This window comes from Populus alba, chromosome 17 (genome assembly GCF_005239225.2).
Source record: "Populus alba chromosome 17, ASM523922v2, whole genome shotgun sequence".
Taxonomy (NCBI): domain Eukaryota; kingdom Viridiplantae; phylum Streptophyta; class Magnoliopsida; order Malpighiales; family Salicaceae; genus Populus; species Populus alba.
This window is the reverse complement of record NC_133300.1, coordinates 2,112,809-2,137,266: the sequence shown is the minus strand read 5'-3', so window position 1 is coordinate 2,137,266 and position 24,458 is coordinate 2,112,809. Positions and strand designations below refer to the sequence as shown.

General features: G+C 33.8%; 2 protein-coding genes across 2 annotated transcripts; both read right to left on the bottom strand.

Annotated features, from left to right (window-relative positions):
* Positions 1-10,535: 10,535 nt before the first annotated feature.
* LOC118032440 (putative disease resistance RPP13-like protein 1) lies at positions 10,536-15,602 on the bottom strand. Its single transcript, XM_035037153.1, has 2 exons — positions 15,279-15,602; positions 10,536-14,555 (listed from the first exon to the last, which is right to left on the bottom strand). Exons 1-2 carry the CDS (start codon positions 15,600-15,602, stop codon positions 10,536-10,538), a joined length of 4,344 nt encoding a protein of 1,447 aa, XP_034893044.1.
* Positions 15,603-20,712: 5,110 nt separating this feature from the next.
* Positions 20,713-24,088, bottom strand: LOC118032434 (putative disease resistance RPP13-like protein 1). The gene is made up of 2 exons (XM_035037148.1): positions 23,539-24,088; positions 20,713-22,772 (listed from the first exon to the last, which is right to left on the bottom strand). Exons 1-2 carry the CDS (start codon positions 23,854-23,856, stop codon positions 22,080-22,082), a joined length of 1,011 nt encoding a protein of 336 aa, XP_034893039.1. The 5' UTR covers positions 23,857-24,088; the 3' UTR covers positions 20,713-22,079.
* Positions 24,089-24,458: the final 370 nt, after the last annotated feature.

Below are 24,458 nucleotides of genomic sequence, written 5' to 3'. Positions count from 1 at the left end.
ATGTATCTTCTTTTTTCCGGTCCCTTTCCAATTCCCTCTTTTCCCCTTTCTGTCTTCCCCACAATTTTGTCCCCTGGGTTTCCCTTGTTAATGCATGTACGCTCAAATATAAAAATTGTCTGTAACTGTCAAAACGGAAGCTGAAATGGGCAGTGAACAATTTATCCAAGAAACGGCTTCGTTTTCAATGCAAATTTTTATTTTTGATGTGGTCCTTGAAGTTTTGAACTTTTGTAAACAAACCCATGGGTAAACATTAATTGGACTCCTGCATTTCGGCGCCTTTTACAAGTTAATCATTGGATTTTAATTTTTGCAACTTGGACCCCAATTAATATTTCTTCAATTAAGTCCTTGATTTCATTAATTTAATTAAATCCAAGTCCAATTAAGTCTCAAAACTTATCAATTATCCAATTAAACCCTTAATTAGATTAATTAAATTAATTTCAAGCTTAATTAAGTCTCAAAACTTATCAATTCTCCAATTAACCCTTAATTGGATTAATTAAATTAATTCCAAGCTTAATTAAGTCTAAAAATTTTATCAATTCTCTAATTAAACCCTTAATTGGAATAAATAAATTAATTCCAAGCTTAATTAGATTAATTTCAAAGTTTAATTAAACCCCAAAACTTCCATTCATATTGCCCTTAATCCAAAATTTAATTCATTCTTCATTTATTTCATCATCATCATTATTTTTTTTCATCATCATTTTTTTTCATCCTTTTCCATAAATAAAATAATAATAATAAAAATAAAATGGTCAAAAATTGGGTTATAACACAACTCACCAAAATACTTCTCTTTCCTTCTTATTTTTAGCGACTTTCTTTTTATAATCGTAACATCAAGGAAATGAAATGTGAGGAAAATAAAATTTTAGAATTAAATATAAATACCTAAAACTACAAGGATCAAAAAATAAAAGTAAAAATGTTAGGAATCAAAATGAATTTTTATGAGAATTGTAAGGACCAAAACTTAATAGTCAGAGAGTGAAAACGTGTGAGAAATGAAATTAACGGTTAAAATATAAATATATGAAACTATGAGGTTCAAAAATATTTTAAAAAATTTCATTTGGTATTACTCTTAGAAGCTATTTGGTTCAAGGCTAAAAAACATCGGTGAAATTATCACATAAATAAATAATTATTATAATAGCAAATTTAAAAAGTGTAATTGTTGGCTTATAAAAAGACTGATGTTCTTACAAATTGAACGGTTAAATACTTGTGAAAAAAAATAAAAAAGGAGAATAATTTAATGTTTAACTTCAACTTTTTCATTGATTGAGCTTGTCTTTTGAAAAAGCCAAGACCCTCAGGATAGAACAGCCTGTAGACCAAAACCTCAATGACAGCACAGATAATTATTTATGACATTGATGCATACCTCCCGTCCTTTCGTTTTTCTTTTCCACACAAAATAGTTCCCTTTAGTTCTTGCCATGGATTCAAGTCTACAATTTAAATTTGACTGACAACCTTCGTGGAAATCTTAATTGTTGAGTTTTTTAACGTGGCTATGGTCAGCGGCTGGGGAATGAGCCTTTGCTGGCGAGAGAGGAGGTCTCTGGTTTGTCTTTGGCAAGGCAAAAGAGGGAAGGACGGCCTTGGTTTAGGTGGTGTTTGGTTGAGGAGGGTGAGCGGCGGCTTGTCTGTTTGAGGGAGAAGAAAAAAAGTCAGAAGGGGGGTGGCGGCTCCATCGGTGAGGGGGAAGAAAAAGTTCTGCTTTGTAGGGTTTTCTTTCTTTTTTTTTTGTTTGTGTTCCTCCCTCAAAAGTTTAAAATTGCCCCCTGTTTTGAGTTGTGGATCTATATTATAGATAAAATATTGTTCAGATTTCAAAATTAGTTCCTGATTGTTTTTTTTGTAAAGTTTGATTTTTTTATTTTTTTTGTATTTTTTTTTAAAACGAGTAATATCAACGTTAACTCAATAAAAAAAATCAATGACTTTAAAATGATGCATGAAAAGTTAAACGCGTTCGGAAAAATTTTAAAAATTAAATTTTTTTTTTTAAATAAAGTTGAAAATGCTAAAAACGATACAAATATATTAAAAACATATATTTTGGATTTTTTTTTTTTGTTATTTTTGAATTTTTCAAAAATTTTATCAAATAGGTGGGTCAAAAATTAAGTAACAACAATAATAACAAAGTAAATATGACTTGTTAAAGAAATTTGGATGAAAAGTAGGGAGTATAAACGTTGCTATTAAGGATTCAACTATTGTCCTTGAAGATAATTCTTCTGTAAATAGTTTTTTAAAATTATAACAACATCATCTTGAGAAATTGCATGATGGATCGAGGTTTATGAACCGTTCAAAAACTAGACTCAAATTCTCTGTACAGTATAAGAATCTGAAGCTCTAGAATGGATAATAGAAAGAAGTAGGAAAAAATAGCTAGAAAAGTAAGAGAAGGAAGGCAAAAGAAGTGGACAAGATCTGTGTGATAGCTCTGGATTTGTTGCTTGGACCAGGGATCAAATATTGCATTTTGGATAATCATGATGTCTGCTTCTACCCTTTCTTTTCACTTCTTCTTAAAGGTTAAAATGCTGAAGGTGATATTAGGGATGAATAAAAATATTAAAAAACTGATTAAACCAAGAAAAGTATCGTTGATGACAACATTTACAGGCTAGGTATCGCTGATAAGAATTGTGGATCTGATGACAAGGGACACACAATGGAGGTAAGGAAGCACAACCGACATGGGACATATGAGGTCTACGATCATAGCTTTGCAGCCACAATAAATGCCATTGACAACACAGAACGGCTACATATCGTTGTTGAAGATCTCTTTCCAGAAATAGTGGCTCCTAGAACTCCCCACCACTGTCTCTCTACCAACAAGCTCTCCCAAATTCAACTCCAACCAGAGCGGGGCCTTGTCTTATACGATGTGAATTCAGCAAGCCCAATAGAACATCCAAGCATGGCTTTCAAAAGAGCCTCCTTCTCGCCACAACCTTATACCCCTGTTAATAGTGATGATTCTTTAGAATCCCACTTCAAAATCCAAAGCTTGCCTCTTACTTCTAACCAACAACAGACCCCAATAGCCAAACAACCAAGACTAAAGAAAATATCCTCTACTGGGAGTCTCCTCTCCTTGCACTCTTCAGCAAGCATATCTTCTATAAACTCTTACATCAGGGTGAATAATACCCGTAACCTGAAAGAATATGCAGCGGAGTCGTCCCACAATGAAGTCAACAAAATGATCCATTTGGGAGAAGCTTTGGGTCTTGGTAATTCAGCTCTCTTGGAACAATTTTCTGGTCTTATCATAAGACAGCTAGAAAAGGAGAAGGAAGATTGGCAGAAACAACAATCAATAGTAAGTTTTCATCCCTGCAGATAGGCCTTTTAATTCTGTCATGAATATTCTTTCTTGGAATTCCTGTGGCTTGGGCATGATGAGGAAACGAAGAAGAATCACAAAATTAATAGCAGAATATAAGATTGATATATGTTTCATGCTAGAAACTAAGCTAGCTAATTGTTCCATTGGTTTTGTATCTCGTATTTGGAATGAAAATCATGTGAGTTGGTTTAGTAATGATGCTCAAGGATCAAAAGGAGGTCTGCTCGCTATGTGGAAAAGCACTAACTTTGAAGTCTCTAATATTGAATATGGTCATGGTTGGATCGGTTTATATGGTAAACATGTTCACAGTGATTTTCATTGCTTTGTTATTGGCATCTATGCTCCTTGTAACTATCAAGACAGACAAAAACTTTGGGAGGATCTCATTCTTCTGAAGCATGCTTTTGAAGTTCCATGGATAATAGCAGGAGATTTTAATGAAACGCTCTCTCAGAAAGACAGAAACAGTGGAATTTGTCATCCTGCAGGCTCAAATTCTTTTAGCAGATTCCTGCAGTCTTGTGAGCTCACTGAATACCCTTTAGCAGAAGGTTATTTTACCTGGTTCAGAGGAAGGTCCAAGAGCAAACTAGATCGAATGTTCGCAAGCTCAACCTACCATCTTCACTTCCCCAGTTTATCTCTTCGACGACTTCCAAGAGAGTTCTCAGATCATTGCCCTCTAATTTTATGTAGCTTCTTGCAAGACCATGGATGGCGTCCTTTTCGTTTCTTGGACTGTTGGACTCAATACCCAAATTTCAAGCACATTATTGAAAGCTTCTGGAATGATGCATGCTCCCTTCACCCTGGCCGCTTTAAATTTCTCAAAAAGCTTAATCATATTGCAGTCAAATTGAGGCAATGGAATAAGCTTGTATTTGGAAATCAAGAAGTTGGCCTTCAACGAACCCTTTCAGCTATCAACATACTAGAGGAAAAATGTGAAGAAGAAGGTTTAACCGAACAAGAGCAGGAGCATTTAGACTTTTTGTTGAAAGATCGCTGGGTTCGCAACAATCATATTGAATCTATTTGGAGGCAGAAATCAAGACAGATGTGGTGCAAATTGGGTGACAGAAATAACAAGTTTTTTCACATGATTGCCAATTTCAGGAAGGCTAAATCATCAATACTTAAAATCCACCATAATGGCAACACTTTTGACTCTCAGCAGGGAATTAAGCAAGCTGTTGTGGATTATTTCTCTGAGTTGTATGACTCCCCCTCTGGTAAAAAGCCGCAGTTAAATCCTTTGGGTTTCAAATGTCTCTCTAAAGAATCCTCTGAATGGTTGGAGCAAGAAATCACAATGAAAGAAGTGAAGCGCGGTGTATGGGGTTGTGATGGGTCAAAATGTCCTGGACCAGATGGTTTCAACTTCAAATTCTACAGATTAGCATGGGATTTTATTGCTCAAGACATTCTTGATATAGTCTTAAGCTTCTTCAGAACAGGAAGGCTTCCCAAAGGAATCAATACAACCTACGTAACTCTCCTCTCCAAGACAGTCGGACCCATTGAGTTTAAAGATTTTCGACCCATCAGCATGATTCATGGTATTTATAAGATCATTGCTAAAATCCTTGCATCTAGACTGAAAGTTGTTATGCAAGATATCATTAGCATTAACCAATCAGCATTTATAGCAGACCGTAACATTATAGATGGCTTTATGATTGCAAATGAGCTGGTGAGTGATCTAAAAAAGCGAAAAGCGGCAGGTTTGATTTTCAAGATTGATTTTCATAAAGCTTTCGACTCAGTCTCCTGGGATTACCTAGATGATATCATGGGTTATATGGGGTTTGGCAGAAAATGGAGAACCATGATTTATGAATGTCTTTCTTCATCAAAACTCTCGGTCCTCATCAATGGATCTCCTTCAAAAGAATTCTCGATTCGGCGAGGGCTGCGTCAAGGAGATCCGATTTCCCCTTTTCTGTTTGACATAGTTGTTGAGGGCCTCTCTGTTCTCTTTCAAAGGGCATCTAGTGGGAATATTATCAAAGGGCTGCAATTTGCATCAGGAATTTTCGTCAGCCATCTTTAATATGCAGATGACACATTAATATTCATCCCGGCAGATATTGATCAATTAGTTCAAGTCAAAAGAATTTTAAGATGGTTTGCTCTGTCTTCGGGCCTTCATATAAACTTCCATAAAAGCTCCATTATTGGTATCAATGTCGATGATCACTTGTGCTTGCGCTTGGCTACATCTATTTTTTGCAGATCAGACTCCCTCCCAAGCAAATATCTTGGCATGCCATTAAGAGCCAATCCATCTCGTATCTCTACATGGAAGCTAGTGATAGAGAAGTTTCGTAAAAGGCTTCATATATGGAAGGGGAGACTACTAAGCATGGCTGGTCGTCTATGTCTAATTAAAAGTGTCCTTAATTCACTGCCTATATATTTTATGTCTGTATTCAAGATGCCAAAAGGGGTAGGCAGGCTTCTTTCATCCATCCAAAGACGTTTATTGTGGTGTGGATGTACCAAGCAAAGATCTTTCTGCAAGATCCAATGGAGAATAGTGATGCGCGATAAGAAACAAGGAGGCCTCGGTGTAGGCTCCCTTATATCGAAAAACAGAGCCCTGCTTCTAAAATGGATTTGGAGACTCTCTTCCCCAGGTACAAGCTTATGGAAAATGATTATCTCTTCAATGTACAATCCATCTTATGAGAATGGGATCCCAATTTTCTACAACCAACCATCCAAGATATGGAAGGATATTATGTCCATTGTTCAAACCGACGTTCACCAAGTCTTCACGAATCATTGCAAATTCATGGTAGGGAATGGCAATTTAACATCCTTTTGGCTAGACAACTGGATTGGTGACGACCCTCTCAAAACAACCTTCCCAAGGCTATATCTTTTGTCTTCCTCTAAATATGCTTTGGTGGCTGACATGGGTAGATGGAGCAATGGAATCTGGCTCTGGTCCCTACAATGGCGCATACCTCTTTTTCATTTTGAACCAGAACAACTATCACTTTTATCATCCTTGCTGGAATCCAAGCCAATGTTCTGCCATAAGATGGATAAGAAAATCTGTACCCTCAACAACGATGGCCTCTTCAGTGTAAAATCTTGCTCCAAATTGATGGACCAGTTACTCTACGGTGGAGCCAAACCATTCCAATCTTCTGTTTGGATAAAACTAACCCCACCAAAAAAGTGCAGCTTTTTCCTTTGGCTCCTTGTCCAAGATAAAAGTAACCACAAGAGATTTCCTATTTCAACGCGACTACCTCTCCATTCAGGAGTCAATATGTGCTTTCTGCAATAAAAGCTTGGAATCTTCAAGTCACCTCTTCATTCACTGCCACTTCTCTTGGAATATTTGGATGAAACTGCTTTCTAATCGGGGCTTTTGCAGTGTTTTTCCAAAATCTGTTGATGATATGTGCTACCAATGGTCTTCTATGGTTAAAGGCAAGCAACAAAATCTCTCATGGCAACTTCTTTTCTCATGCGTTGTTTGGAATCTTTGGCTTCATCGAAATGATGTTATTTTTAATGACGCTGCCCCTAACCTTCAAATCTGTTTCTCCATGGTGCGCCAAAGTATTGCTTTATGGCTGAGGCTTGACTCCAACTCTTTCGAGCTTAATATAGAGAATGTTTAGTCGGGAGGAGTTGGTTTCTTTTGATTTGTCTGTTCTCTTTTTGTTGATATCCCCTGTTTCATGCAACAGTTTTTGTGCTTCCCTTTCCTCTGCTTGTTCTTCTGATGTAAGTTAGGCTACTATCTTTTGTAGCTTTTTCCTTTTTAATAAAATTTCGACTATTAACAAAAAAAAAAAAAAAGTAAAAAAATAACTGAAAAAACCAAATTATAAAAAAAAAACTGATTAAATCGATTAGAATTTTTTAAAAAAAACCAACCGATTCGGTTTATAAGCCTAAAACTGAAAAAACCAAACCAATTCGAGTCCAAACCGAAAAAACCGAGTCAAATTGACAAAAAACCTATTAAAAACTACAAAAATAACCTCAAAAAACAATATAGTTTTTTATTTTAAATATAAAATAACCGAACCGAACCGAAAAACCTGTCGGTTTGAACCGGTTTCGATTTGATTTTGGTTGTTTTTTTTTTAATCCGCTTTTATTACTTTTTTTGATAAAAACCGAACCGAACAAAAAATAATCACCCTTAGGCTCAACCTTCTTTTTCTTACTTTAGGGCATGAAATTTTGTTTTCCTAACAAAAACATATATACGCACCTCTTTTTGTTTCCACCAAAGATTAAAAAAATAATAATTATGGGGATACTAACTCTAAACATGCATTCATATGATCATAAATGATAGATGATAGTCAAATAATTAAGTGATTAAGCTTTAATTTATATTTTAATTTAATTAAGTTAAATTTTTAGTTGAAATTTATTAATTAGACATTATTTGTTGGGTTTTATTTAATTATTATTGGGTATTTTATTTAGTGGACTATTAGTTTAATTGCTTGTTCTAGTTTAAGATTTTAGTATTTGATAAGCCTTTTTTCTTTTTTTTCTTTGGCTTCCTTTTCTTTTCTCTTTTCTTCAACTTTAAATCTATCTTGTCTTGTGTCAAATTTGGTATTAAAGCATTGTTCTTGGGTGGGATTAGAGTTGTTTTTTTCACTTGTAGTCATGCTTCAGAAGAGGGAGAGGAGGCATAGAACATGTGAGAACCAAAAAGGTAGGCACATTGGAGAAGAAGAAGCCACTGAGAGAGGATGGAGGTGGTGATGCTGCATTTCTTGTCCTTTTTTTTCTTGAATAGCCCGATGGAGAACACACGAGGCAAAGGTGTGTTGTTTCTTCTTTCAGTTAGGGTTTTTTGATCAATTTTTGTCCTCTTGTTGCTCTATTTTATGATTTCCATATTTGATTATTTTTTGCTTATCCAGTTTCCATTGAAACCAATCATTAAATTATATTTCTCTTTATGATTTCCATATTTGAATTTTGCTATAGGTAAGATTGATATGGCTTTGGCATGGTATTGCAAATGCATGTGCAGTTCTGCCTTTCAGGCAGGTCCGAAACTGATGACTACAGTCTGCAGATGTCCTGTTTTTTTAATTTTTGGGTTTTGTTTGGAATCAGTGGTTGTTATGTGCGGTAAACATTTATATTACATGTTTTTTAATTGTTATTTATTGTGTTTTGAATATTTTTTTTAATGATTTTTTTCTTTATTTTTTTAATTTTATTTTATAAAAATAGTATTTATTACAATTTATCTCTAATCATTTTATTTTATTTTATTTTTATATCAAAATTGACACCTTTTCTTTTGATATTTTTTTAATCCTTCATATAATTAGATATTGTTTTGATTTTATTTCTCATTATTTGATTTTTTTAGTGTTGAATTTGATCGTTATTTTTTTTTACTTATGTTTATTATGTTTTGAATATTTTTTTATTGGTTTTTTTAAGACTTCATCACTTAGGTTCTTTTTTTTTTTTTAGCCATGGCTTTTAAAGGTTTGCATGGGATGATTTTGGTTTCTCCAAGTCTTTTTTAAAAAAATAATTTTTTTTAATTTTATTTTTCAATATTTAAAGTTTGTAGAATTGGTTTTAGTGTTTTTTTTTTTTTTCATTTTTCTTTCTATAAGATTATCTAAATTTCATGTCCATGGTCACATGATTGACTCAGATATTTTTTGTTGCTTTTTTTATTGAGTTTCATGCCTTAATTTTCTTTTAGTGAGAATTTTGCTATAATATTTTTTTTGGGGTTTGTCTTTTATATGGTTAGTCCCAACATCATAATCATGAGTTTTGAAGGCTGACAACAGTTGACTTTGGTCTTTTTTTATGTTTTTTTCTTAATTTCACCCTCCAATTTATTTTTTTTAGAGTTGTTCTTTGTGCTTTTCTTTATCACTTTCCTTTCATTAGGGTTATCTTGATCATGTTTCCATGGTCGTAAGATTAAGTAGTTAACCCTAGTTAATTCATATTTTTTTTATATTGCTTTTTTTAAAAAAAGTTTCATGCCTTGACATTCTTTTATTGAAAAATTTACTTTGTTGTTTTTTTTTTGGGTTTGACTCATGTTTGAGTAATCTTGGTCTCAAGATCAAACTTACGAGTTTCACATGTTAACATGGGCTGACTTTAGTATATTTTTTTTAGTCATTTTTAAACATTTAATTTTTTCTGAAAGTTGGTCTTTGTATTTTTTTTTTCCTTTCATTAGGGTTATCTCGATCATGCTTCCATGGTTACAAGATTAACGAGTTAACCCTGGTTGAATTATATTTTTTTTTAATATTACTTTGTTGTTTTTTTGGGTTTGACTCATGTGTGAGTAGTCTTGGTCTCAAGATCACAATTATGAGTTTCAAATGTTAACATGGGTTGACTCTAGTATTTTTTTTAGTCATTTTTAATATATAATTTTTTTTAATTTCATCTTTCAACATTTAATTTTTCTGAAAATTGATCTTTGTATTTGTTTCTTTCACTTTTCTTTCTTATGGGTTTATTCCAATCATGTACCAATGGTCGCAATGTTAGCGGATTAACAAGGGTTGACCCATATTTTTTTTTCTTAATTATTGTTTTTAAAAAATTCATCATTAAACATTGAGTTATTTTATAATTGAGTTTCATGATTTGATTCAATTTGCTTTTATTTATGATTTTTTAACCTTTCATTTACATAGATAAATGCTTGATTAAATAAAAAATATACTCTAAAAAAACAAACCTATTAAACACAATTGAGTGCATGAACCATGTTGTAAAAATCAAATATTCTTTTATTTTTTTTAATTTCATCCTTCAACATTTAACTTTTTTAAAATTGGTATTTGTACCCTTTTTTTTCACTTTTTTTCTATAAAATTATCTTAATCATGTATCTATTGTCACAAGGTTATCGTATTATATAATTTGACCTCGATCTTTTTTTATTTAAGTTTCTTCATTCTATATTAGATATGACATTTTTTTACTTTTTATCAGCGCATATAATTGTTATATATATATATATAACTCTAGTAAATATATTTTTAAATATAATTAAATATATGATTTAAATTGTGAGATTAAATATCTTAATCTTAATTATCTCTTTAGCAAATATTGATATAATTACTAAATATATGTATAAACATTTCTATTTACTAAATATACGTACAAAATCAGACCGCCTCATATAACAACGTCCAATACCACTACATTCGGGTAAGGGCAGCCATTCTCTTGGCACGGACTCGAGCTTAGGACAATCCGAGATAATCAATTCGCGAAGAGAGGTGAGGTGCTGAAGCCCCATTACAGATTTCAGATTTAACAGACCTGATATTTGAAGAGATACAAGGGAGGAGGGCAGCTTCTCTCCTGGCACGGACTCGAGCTTAGGAGAACTACAGATATGTAATTGACGAAGAGAGGTGAGGTGCTCAAACCCCTTAAATTCCAGATCTTTCAAATCCCAGATTTCAAGGTCTTCAAGGGAGGAGGGAAGGGTGCCTTCTTGAAGGGACTCAAGCTTAAGGCTCCTCCTTATCTTCATTTTGCGAAGAGAGGTGAGGTGCCGAAGCTCCTTGTAGTCCCGGTCTTGCTGATCCCATAACTGAAGGAATTCAAGGGAGGAAGGCAGCCCCTGCAACGATTCAAGTTTAGGACAACTCTCAATCTTCAAATTGTGAAGAGAGGTGAGATGCTGAAGGCCAATGTAGTCCAGAGATTCCAGTTTACGGAGATGAAGGTATTCAAGGGAGGAGGGCAGCGCCTGTTCTGATATGTGCTCAAGTTTAGGGCAACTCCCAATACTCAAATTTCCAAGAGAGGTGAGGTGATGAAGCCCCTGGTATTCAAGGGAGGAGGGCAGCATCTGTTCAGATATGAACTCAAGTTTGGGGCAACTCTTGATCTTCAATGTGTCAAGAGAGGTGAGGTGATGAAGCCCCATGTAGTCCAGAGATTCTAGATTTCTGAGATGAAGGTATTCAAGGGAGGAGGGAAGCGCCAGCTCTGATATGGACTCAAGCTTAGGGCAGCCCACGATACGCAATCTCTGAAGAGAGGTGAGGTGATGAAGCCTCTTATAGTCCAGAGACTTCAGATTTCCCAGACGTTTGATTTTAAGGGTTGTGAGAGACTTCAGATTTCCCAACGACTCCTCGTCAAAAGACTCCACATCGTTCCCAGTAAATCTGAAGCAGGAAAGAGAAGGGAGTGCTTGCAAACCACATAACTTGAGCTTGATACAATCCACAATGCAAAGTGTGTGTAATTTGGAGGGTAAACCTCCTTCAGGAAAAGAATCAACTTCTGGAAGTGAGATCAATTGCAAATCCTGTAGGGAAGGGAGGAGGGAACGCATGTTTTCCGGCAACGACTTCAAATATAAGCAACCCTCTAACACAAGGCTTGTCAAATCTGGGGCAGCTACTCCTCCTTTGGAGAAAGACACCAAATTAGGACAGTGACTGATTGTCAGATGACAGAGAGCAGGGAGAGGTCTCTCGCCTATACAAAGGGAATCGAGATTGAGACAACGTTGAATGGTAAGTGTGGATACCTGGGGTAAAAGGTCTAGCTGGCAGCACTTAAATGAACTACATTCCTCGATTTTGATTTCAGAGAAAGAAGAGGGATCCAAATGACTCATTTGCTCCATGCCCTTTAGCTGGGGATCTCGTATAAAATGAAGGCACGGCGTGCATGGTCCATCTGACATCCCAAATATACATCTTTCATGGCCCTCAGATACATTGATTACGACGAGCATGGGTGCCTCTGGAATTGAAACCACAAGCTGTGGACATTCTTGAATAGAAAGCTTCAATAAACAAGGAAGGTGACTAGGCAAGGCATTTGTTAACTTGGGGCAATGTATTATAAGGAGCTCTGCAAGATGAGGGAAAGCACCAGCTACATCTGTTTTCCATTCCTGCCAGTTTCGCATCCCCTCAAACTTTAATATTTTGAGGGATTTAAATGGCTTCTTCATTGAAGGGACACTTCCATAGAACTCAGAACCAACTGCCACGACATCATCAAATCCTTCAATTTCGAGCTCTTCTAGAGATGGCAGCTGCCCCAATGGTGGTAAGGAGATGCAGTTCTTACATCCAGAAAGTGTCAACGCTACCATATTTAAGAAAGAAGAGTTTCCAAGCCAGCCTGGAAACGTTGTGCCCCCGTAACCAGTAATGACAAGCTGTTTCACATTTTCAGAAGGCTCCAATCTCTCAAGTACTTCTCTCGCGTGCTGTGTATCATCCGTATTGCCATCCCACATCAACCCCAACTCCTCAATCTTCTTCTTACCCTTCAAATCGGCATCCAAAGCATCTTGAGCATTTGCAACATCTCTGAGATTCCGAATAGAAATTTTTTTTCTTATACGTGAGAGCTTCCCCAGCTCTTTCATGCTAGACCCACTCTCTTTTCCCACAATGTAATATTGCAAAGTTCGAAGCTTTGTGAGTTTTCCTATTTTTGGTGGCATCTCTTTCAAATTTGTCCCTTCAATATCAAGATGTTGTAAGTCGACCAAGTTGGAAATGCTGGATGGCAACTCCATGAGATGTCGGCACTCTCTTAACAATAAAGTTTGCAAATAGTACAAGGTGCACACACTTTTAGGCAACCTTTCAATGGCGGTGGAAGAAAGGTCCAAGTGCCGCAAATGTTTTAAGCTGCCAATGGAATTGAGCAACTTAGAAGAAATATCTTTTGCATCAACTAAAGATAGCATGCGCAAGCGCTTAAGATTTGGCAAGATGTCATTCAGTTCCTCACTATCATCTTCCTCGAAAATATATAGTGGAAACAAGGCGCGCAAATGTTGGACTGCATGAATGCTACGAAACATCTGACGTCCTCCGCCATATGCTGCCGCTGGAGTGATTGATAAATAACGAGTCCTTTCTGGAAGCGAGCATGAATGTTCACCCTCCAACCCAGAGCCCGATTCAATAATACCAAGCTTAAAGCAAAATTCTCCTGACGCGTATTCAGCTAAATCACTTATGAGGTCATGCATGCTGAAAAAAGAATCATAAGTTGATTGGTGGAAAAGTGACCTGGAGACAAGATCATCGAAGTATTTTTCACCTATATCTTCCATCTCCTCAACGCTTCTGGGCTGGACTAGAAAACCATGTGCCATCCATGAAGTGATTACTTCATCCTTCTCGAATTTATAACCCTTATGAAATATTGCGCAGTAAGCAAAACAACGTTTCAGGTGTGACGGGAGATAATAATAGCTCAATGTTAGAGCTGGAGGGATTTTTTCATTCGACGAACCCCACAAACTGCTATTGGATATCTTCTCCCATTGCTTGACATCTCCTACGGAGTGCAAAAGACCCCCAAGAGTTTTCGCTGCCAGCGGTAAACCTTTGCACTTTCTTACTATTTCTCTGCCAAATGCTTCCAAGTGTGAGACTGCTCCAGAATTTACACCACTAAAAGCATCCCTTGCAAACAACTTCCAGCAATCTTCATCGCTTATTACATCCAAGCGGTGAGAGGGGATGACAGTTTGCGTGACTTTTGCTAGATCTTCATCCCGTGTTGTGAGGACAATCTTACTTCCTCGCTCCACATACTGCAAAGGTAGCAGTAATTTATCCCATTCACTGTACTCGATGTTCCACGCGTCATCTAGAACAAGTAGAAGTTTTTTCCCTTTCACTGCCTCCATTAGAGATTCATCTGGTTCTTTGGTGCGGCAAGTACTTGCGTTGATCTTATCAAGAATATCCTTAATAATCCTGGCAACATCAAATTGTTGGGAAGCCCAGACCCAGGCTTTGAGTTGAAAGCACTGCTCTACCCTTTCGTCGTTGTAGATAAGCTGAGCAAGAGTTGTTTTACCAATCCCGCCCATGCCCACAATAGGAACCACAACTAAATTTGAGCCATCTGTCTTGTGTTGTGTCAACAAGTGCTCCATTATGGCTTCCTTATCAGCGTCCCTTCCGTAGACATCAGGTTCATTAACCAGTGGAGTTGTTTTCTCTGACAATGGTCTCCATCCACCAGTACCTTCTATGTGGCGCAGATCACCCTTGTGTTTAAGTAAACGTTCAAGCTTCTCAAGGATCTTTTGTAACTCTACTTCCATCTCTTTCATCCTTCTATTTGCTGGATTTAGAAATGGAACCAGATCCCTTACCTGCAATGGTGGACTAAATATGTGAGATAGAATTCAGGAAAACATTATAATCTTATAATATCAAAACATAAACATTAAGATTTTTACATCTAGTGAATTAATAAGTTAATGCCATTAAATTGCTGATGCTAACTTAATGTAATTAAGCAGTGAAAGTCAAGTTTTAAAAAGATATTGATTCAATGCCATTAGTGATTTTCATAGCCCTTACTATATAATATTATTTTTATATATATAATGAAATTAATTTTTTTTTCTAAAATAAAAATGGAAAAATAATTTTATTTTCAAAAATAATTGTTTAGCAATTAAAAAGTAAAGTATTTATTTTTCATATTTAAAATAAAGATATGAGCCTTTCATGTATAAAACATCATTTCAATTTCTAATTCTGCTAACAAAAAATCAATGCATAATTCTTGGTGATTATTATAAATAATTACTAAGAAATTTAATATTTATAATAATGGGTTTTGAATCTCGTAAGTCCTAACTATTCATCACTAAAAATATTGAAAGACAATTCAATTTTATATCCCTTATATTTTCATAAAAAGGTAAGAGTCATTCATGTTCTCATAAAAATATATATAATTTAATTGACAAAATTTATATAAATAATTCAGATTTTAAAAATATAGCATTTTGGATTTTAAAAATAGAGGATCAATACAAATATTTTATGAGGAAGCAAGGTTTATAGGTGCAAGAACTTATGCTCACCCAATTGCTGTCAGGTCGAGGGGCATCCATGTCCTTGGATCGTAGATATTCATAATCAATCTCCTCCGATATGTCCTCAGCTTCATAGACAGCATGTTTAACATCATTGAGCCAGTTCTTCACAGCACGCTTTGTAATCTGCTTCTCCTCCGCATCGTCAAGTAGTCCGTTGACAGTATTCAGTGTTTCATTCAGCTTTTCCAGAAGACCATCGTCGAGTTTGTGGCTTTTGAAGAAGCCCAGAACCTGACGAGAGGCCAACCTGTCGACCAGAACCTCAATGAGAGCAGAGAGCATTGATCCTCCGATCAACTCCAGAGCCATGGTGGATTTTTGCAGAAAGGGTGAGGGTGGGAATATGTGAGAGAGAGTGATAGTAGTAGAAAGCTAATAAGCCACTGAATTGCATGATGGGAAGACGTAGACTTTAAAGGAAAAGAAGAGACAAGAAAACTCGTGGAAGCCGGCTTCATAACAATATTATATTAATTATATCATATTGTATCAGCGCTCCACGACTAATAGCAACTCCAACCCATGTGCAAAAAATAAAAAAGCAATATTTTGACTTTTCTTTGCTTTCTTTTCATGCTCGGAGAAAAGTTAAACAAAATGCTATTTTAGTATTTCTCTTGCAAAAAAATCTATTCCTACGAAAAAATATCAAAACACAATAGTTGTTTTTTTTAATAGTTTTTTTTTTCTTTTGATTTTTTTTAAACCAATATTTTTTTTTTTTTTTTTTAATGAGATTATACTGATTTCATAATTTATATTATAGGTTTGTCGAGTTTATCCAAATTAATTCGAGTTATTTTTTTATTTTTTTAATTGAATTATTTTAATTTTAATTTTTAATATTAGATTAATTGAGAATCATCTAGGTTATTTTTAAACCCTTCAAATCAACCAGGTTAGATCGAGTTGTTAAAATAATTGTATATCAAATATATTAAAATATAAATAATTTTTCTAAATGGCTTTTTACCATTGGAGCATATGTAAGTAAAAAAAAAAATATATTTACACTGTTTGAAAAGTTATATTACTGATTTGATTTTTTTAAATATTATTTTTATCGGAGATGTTATAAGAACTGGTATTATTGGTGTGTTTTCTACTATTAATAAATTTGTTAATTAAAGTATAAAAAGATAATATTTGTAGAATATTATTAGTGAAAGGAAAGTTGAAAATCACATGGAGAGCCTTTGGTATATATATTTGAAAGCAAGCATAAGTTGTGGAATATTTGACAAGTGAGCAAGAGTTGCAATAAATCTCGTAAGTTGTGGATTCATTTGGTTCCATGAGGAGTGATATCACAAGCAGCTTTGAAAAAGTTGTTTTCGAGCGTGTTTGTTATTGTAATATCGTAAGTTTTATTTTGTTAAGAAGTCTTTTTTCCTCAATTTAAATTAAAATTAAAATTCTTTAGAATTAAATTACTAAAAAAATATTCAGGATATTAATTTTTTCATATAATGTTTGGTTTTTACTCTATTTTTATTAAGATTGTAGCATTTATTTATAACATAAACAAGCTCTTCTTTTATGTAGTTTTCATGTTTTTATTTTATTTTATCATTTATCTCTCATGCACATGTTTTTTTATTATATAATTAAATAAATAATAAATCATAATATTTTGACATTTTTCTTCACTGAAATATTTATTGAAAAAACTTCCCTTCGATTAAAAATCTTTAATTTAAAATCTATGCCAGCTAAGAATACACATGATAAATGATATATGGGTTAAAATATGTTATTGACGACCATGTTCCGTTTAGCATTGAAAACAATATTTTAATCCATCCTGCAGCTAAGCGCGCGGCCGCAACACTAATTTCAACTATTAAAAGTTATTTTTATATATATTTTAAAAGTATTTTTAAAATAAATTAATTTTTTTTTTTTTAGCTTTAATTTAAAGTTAATTTTGTACAGGCAGCACGGATCATGGGAGACAGCTGGGAACCTTGACTCAAAAACCCAGATTATTTTTTGCCGGCCAAGAAAAGCAACCTTGATAAAAAAAAAACAAAAAATCTTCAATTTAGCACATTGAGTTCTTCAATTTCAGCATCCATTGAGTTCTTCAAGAGTTTAGCACGTGAACGCACATTGTTTTCTGAAGACCAAAAAACTAATACAGGATTAGCTTCTCGTGAAATAGTAACACTGACACCAAAAACTATGCATGCCTGTAATTGATTTTGTTGCCCTTTCACGTTTTCTTTTATTGTTTTATTTTTGAGATATTTTAAAATATAATTATTTTTAAATAAAATAATTACAATTATATTTTAAAAATTATTTGATTATACCATACTTTTCAAATATGATTAGCAATTACTGAGTGACTATATATGAACATAAGATGTAATTTTTTTTAAAAAATATATGTTTATGAATATTCAACAAGAATTAAATACTTATTTTTTATTTAATTTTCTTATATTTTTTTTCAAATTAATTATTTTTTATTTTTCATAAAGTCACATAAAAATTATCAAGACTTGAATTTTTATTTTTCAAGTATAATTTTCTTTTCATATCATGATTATTTTTTATTTAAAAAACCATGCTTCTAATAAAAGATTTATTTTTCTAAAAACAAAAGAGAGGAAGTATATGAATAAGAAAATGGATGTTTGGTTATGAATTTAAATCATTGGGATTCTTATATAAATATCTTTTTAAATCACCTTAAGGTTTTTTTTAAAAAAAAAAACCATGTAGTTAATAAAAAATATTTTTTTTTTCAAAATAAAAAAAATGGAGTTTTGAATAAATAAGTAGGTTTATTCTCCACAATTTAAATTATTAGAATTCCTACAAATATTTAGCTTAATTACAACAAAATTAAATATTATAAATCAGTTTTAAAAATTGCCCTGCGACACCGGAGATACCATATTGGCTATTTTCTTGGCTAAGTGACATGGCATTTTCATCAAGGAAAACTTTCAAAATCATGGTTGAGTAGATCTTTCAATTAATGTGATATTACCATTATGAAATTTATAAACATTATCACCTATCGATTCATTATTATTTGTTTATATAATTATTAGGACGCCTTTCGACAATATGCTTACATACATTGTATTTGAAAGTGATTTTCAAAGTATGTTTTGTAGGGAAAAGCTTCGAATTAATGTCCTTTTTTTAAAAAAAATTAAACTGATATATTTTGATGGTTTTTACATATTAACAAAGCATTTCTCCAACCCCAACGTAATTTTGCTAAAGCACTTCTCCAACCCAAACGTGATTTTGCAAAAGCATATGAACTACATTAACAAACACATAGCATCTCTAATATTAATCTTAGGCACCTTTAGTACGTATGAAATTGAGAAATAGGGATGAATTATTATAGAAGCAATGATTACAAGTGTTGATTTTAGGGTGTGAAAGTTGGTTTTTAAACATGTTTTGTGTAATTATAAATTAAATGGTTAAATGTTTTTAGAAAGAGATAAAAACATTATTTAATGATCGGTGATAGATAAATTTTCTGTAACTATGTGCATGCAAATAGTTTTTTGAAATTATAACAACATCACCTTGAAAATTCACAAAATGGATCGAGGCTTATGAACTGTTCAAAAACTAGACTCAAATTATCTATACAATATAAGAATCTGAAGCTTGTAGAAAGAAGTAGGAAAAAATAGCTAGAAAAGTAGGAGAAGGAAGGAAGGCAAAAGAAGTGGACAAGATCTATGTAATAGCTCTGGATTTGTTGCTTGGACCGGGGATCAAATATAGCATTTTGGATAATCCTGGTGTCTGCTTCTACCATTTCTTTTCACTTCTTAAGGTTAAAAGGCTGAACGTGCAACCCTTTTTTTTTTTTTTAGGGCAGGAAATATGTTTTATTTTGCCTAACAAAAACATATGCACCTCCTTTTGTTTCCAACCAAGACAAAAAAAAAAAAAAAGGGGATATAGATTTGAAACACTGTTTACGTTTTTATATGATCATAAATAATGAAGAGTAGCTCAAATCATTAAAAGATTGGGTTTTAGCTTATGTTTTAATTTAATTTATTTGAACTTTCAATTAAAATTTATTAATTAAACATTATTTGTTGGGTTTGATTTAATTATTGTTGATTATATTATTTAATGGATTATAAACTTAATTGCTTGTTTTATTTAGGATTTTAGTATTTATCAATGTTTTTTTCTTTTTCAGTAGCTTCTTTTTCTTTTCTCTCTTCTTTAACTTTAAATCTTTTTTGTCCCGAATTTGATATTAGAGCATTGTTCTTGGGTGGGATTAGAGTTGTTTTCTTCACTTGTAGTCATGATTTAGAAGAGGGAGAGGAGGCATAGAACTTGTGAGAACCAACAAGGTAGGCACATTAGAGAAGAAGAAGCTACTAAGAGATGATGGAGGTGGTGATGCTGCAGTTCTTATCTCTTTTTTTCTTGAACAAACCGATGGAGAACACATGAGGTGAAGGTGTGTAGTTTCTTCTTTCAGTAAGGGTTTTTCTTAATCGATTTTTGTCCTTTCGTTGCTCTCTTTATGGTTTCCATATCTGATTATTTTTTGCTTATGCATTTGCCATTGAAACCAATCTCTCTCTCTCTCTCTCTCTCTCTCTCTCTCTCTTTTTCACTTTGTTTTTCTGTTTTGTTAACGAGAAGACCTTTAATAATGAATAAAGAATGTTTTTGGTACAATTGATTTGGTTGTGGCATGATATTGCAAATGTATATGCAGTTCCTTCTGCCTTTCAGGCAAGTCTGGACCTAATGACTGCAAGTGTCTAGTTTTTTTATTTTCCGGTTTTGTTTGGAACCAATGGTTGATATGTGCGGATAACACTTATATTACATATAGTTTTTATTTTTTTTTTATTGATTTTTTTTATTTTTATTTTATAAAAATAGTATTTATTGCTATTTGTCTCTAATCATTTTATTTTATTTTATTTTTATATTAAATTTAACACCATTTCTTTTGATATTTTTAAATCCTTCAACTAATTAGATATTATTTCAATTTTATTCCTCATTATTTGACTTCTATTTTTTAATAATGAATTTAATCTTTATTTTTTTTACTTATGTTTATTCTGTTTTTAATCTTTTTTTTTTTTTAAGATTTCATCACTTAGCCCCCCCCCCCCTTTTTTTAAAGGTTTGCACATATTGATTTTGGTTTCTTCATGAGAAAAATTATATTTTTTAAAATACTTATTCTTCAATATTTAATTTTTATAAAATTAGTTTTTGTGTTTTGTTTTTGCTTTTTTTTCCGATCAAATTATCTAAAAATTATCTAAATCACATGTCCATGGACACATGGTTAACTTAGAAAAATTTTAATTTTTGTTTTCTAGTTGAGATAAAATTGTCATTTTATCCTGGTTGAGAGGTTGTTACAATATCAATTCATATTCAGATTCAATTCAATTATAAATAAATTATATTCCATTAAATATCAAAAAATATAACTTTAACAATACATTTATTTTAATTTTAATTAAAAATCTTCTCCACGCATCCAAAATCCTTCCCCAAGCTGCGGACATTTTTCAATAGCAATAATCGATAAAGAAGGAAGGTGACGAGGCAAGACACTTGTTAACTCGGGACAACCTACTATGAAGAGATGTGTAAGATGAGGGAAAGCACCATCTACATCCGTTTTCCATTCCTGCCATTTTTTCATCCCCTCGAACCGTAATAGTTTGAGGGATTTAAATGGATTCTCCATCGAAGAGTCACTTCCATAGAACTCAGAACTAACTGCCACGACATCATCAAATCCTTCAATATGGAGCTCTTTTAGAGAAGGCAGCTGCCCCACTGGTGGCAAGAGGATGCAGTTCTTACATCCAGAAAGTGTCAACTTTACCATATTTGAGAAAGAAGACTTTCCAAGCCAGCCTGGAAATGTTGTACTCCCGTAACCAGTAATGACAAGCTGTTTCACATTTTCAGAAGGCTCCAATTTCTCAAGTACTTTTCTCTCGTGTGGTGTGTCATACGTATTGCCATCCCACATCAACCCCAACTCCTCAATCTTCTTCTTACCCTTCAAATCGGCATCCAAAGCATCTTGAGCATTTGCAACATCTCTGACATTCCGAATAGAAAGTTTTTTCCTTATATGTGAGAGCTTCCCCAACTCTTTCATGCTAGACCCGCTATATTTTCCCACGATGTAAGATTCCAAAAATCGAAGCTTCGTGAGCTTCCCCATTTTTGGTGGCATCTCTTTCAAATTTGTCCCTTCAATATCAAGATGTTGTAAGTCGACCAAGTTGGAAAGGTTGGATGGCAACTCCATGAGATGTCGGCACATCTTTAACAATAAGCTTTGCAAATAGTTAAAGAATCAAGAGTTGATTGCTGGAAAAGTGACCTGGAGACAAGATCATCAAAGTATTTTTCACCTATATCTTCCATCCCCTCAACGCCTCTGGGCTGGACTAAAAACCCTTGTGCCATCCATTCAGTGATTAATCCATCCTTCTTGAATACATAACCCTTGGGAAATATTGCACAATAAGCAAAACAACGTTTCAGGTGTGAAGGAAGATAATAATAGCTCAATGTTAGAGCTAGAGGGATGTTTTCATTCGATGAACCCCACAAACTGCTATTGGATATCTTCTCCCATTGCTTGACATCTCCTACGGAGTGCAAAAGACCCCCAAGAGTTTTCGCTGCCAGCGGCAAACCTTTGCACTTTTTCACTATTTCTCTGCCAAATGCTTCCAAGGATGAGACTGCTCCAGAATTTACACCACTAAATGCATCCCTTGCAAACTACTCCCAGCAATATTCATCGCTTATTACATTCAAGCGGTGACAGGGGATGACAGTTTGCGTGACTCTTGCTACATCTTCATCCCGTGTTGTCACGACAATCTTACTTCCGTGCTCCACATACTGCAAAGGTAGCAGTAATTTTTTCCATTCAATGTACTCGATGTTCCACGCATCATCTAGAACAAGTAGAAGTTTCTTCTCTTTCACTGCCTCCATTAGAGATTCATCTGGTTCTTTGGTGCGGCAAGTACTTGCGTTGATCTTATCAAGAATATCCTTAATAATCCTGGCAACATCAAATTGTTGAGAAGCCCAGACCCAGGCTTTGAGCTCGAAGCACTCATCTACCCTTTCGTCGTTGTAGATAAGCTGAGCAAGAGTGGTTTTACCAATCCCGCCCATACCCGCAATAGAGACCGCACATAAATTTGAGCCATCCGTGTTGTGTTGTGTCAACAAGTGCTCCATTATGGCTTCCTTATCAGCGTCCCTTCCATATACAAGAGATTCATTAACCAGTGGAGTTGTTTTCTCTGACAATGGTCTCCATCCACCAGTACATTCTATGTGGCGCAGATCACCCTTGTGTTTAAGTAAACGTTCAAGCTTCTCAAGGATCATCTGTAACTCTGCTCCCATTTCTTTCATCCTTCTATTAGCTGGATTTAGAAATGGAACCCGATCCCTTACCTGCAATGGTGGACTAAATATGTGAGATAGAATTCAGGAAAACATTATAATTTTTTAATATCAAAACATAAACATTAAGATTTTTACATATAGAGAATTAATAAGTTTTTCAAGAATTTACAATTGTTAATGCTAACTTAACATTAGTGATTTTCATAGCCCTTATTATATTATATTAAAAGTAAAGTATTTATTTTTAACAAAGATATGAAGCTTTCATATATAAAATATCATTTCAGAGTCTAATTGTGCTAACAAAAAATAAGTGCGTAATTCTTGGTGATTATTGTATACATAAATACTAAGAAATTTAATATTTATAATAATAGGTTTTGAATCTAGTACGTCCTAATTATTCATTATTAAAAATATTGAAAGACAATTCAATTTTATATCCCTTATTTTTTCAGAACAATTAAAATTTATTTATGCTCTTATAAAAAATATATAATTTAATTAAAATTGACATAATTTATATAAATAATTCAGATTTTAAAAATCCAAAGCCCATGTCTAGAAAAGTAATTAATAAATGAGAATTTGCAAGCATAATTTCGCCAGAGACACCAAAAGCCAATGATATTAGTTGCATGCATAACAATGAATACTCTTTAATTAAAACTCACAGAAAGACAACAACCATGCCTAAAATTATTTTTTCCTCGTTTACAGACTAGAGAGCATACATGAAAGTTAAAAAAAAAAAAAAAACAAACAAACATTTTATGAGGAAGCAAGGTCTATAGGTGCAAGAACTTATGCTTACCCAATTGCTGTCAGGTCGATCAATGTCCTTGGATAGTAGATATTCATAATCAATCTCCTCCAATATGTCCTCAGCTTCATAGACAGCGTGTTTAACATCATTAAGCCAGTTCTTCACAGCAAGCTTTGTAATCTGCTTCTCCTCCGCATCGTCGAGTAGTCCGTTGACAGTATTCAGTGTTTCATTCAGCTTTTCCAGAAGACCACCGTCGAGTTTGTGGCTTTTGAAGAAGCCCAGAACCTCGCGAGAGGCCAACCTGTTGACCAGAACCTGAATGACAGGAGAGAGAATTGATCCGCCGATCAACTCCAGAGCCATGGTGGATTTTTGCAGAAAGGGTGAGGGTGGGAATATGTGAGAGAAAAAGAGTAGTGGAAAGCAGGAGCCATGGTGGATTTTTGCGAAAGGGTGAGAGAGTGATTATGTGACAGAGAATGATAAGCCACTGAATTGCATGATGGGAATACGTAGGCTTCGAAGGAAAGCAAGAGACAAGAAAACTCGAGGAAGCGTATGCGTTTTCTCTCAATGTATAAAAATGATGGGCCACCATGTGCCCAAGATTGGAACTTGGTTATGAAAAAGCTTTTTTTTTCTGCTTTTTACATGTTGAATCACAGGTTAAACCTTCTTGATTAAAAAAAAAAAAAAAAACATTCAAAACTTATCTTTGCATCCTTTCTCTTTCTCCATTCATTCATTACAATTCGTACATTTCTTATTTAATTCACCCTAATTGCAACAATTCAAACAATATAATTACTGTTACTACTGCAGAACCCACGAAAATAACCATTGTAACATCTCTTTTTCTTTTCTTTTTTTCATTTATTTATCTTTGATTTCTCTATAAATATATAAAAAAAGAAGAACAAGAATAACCACCATTACAATAGAGTTGGATCATACTCCCAACAGGA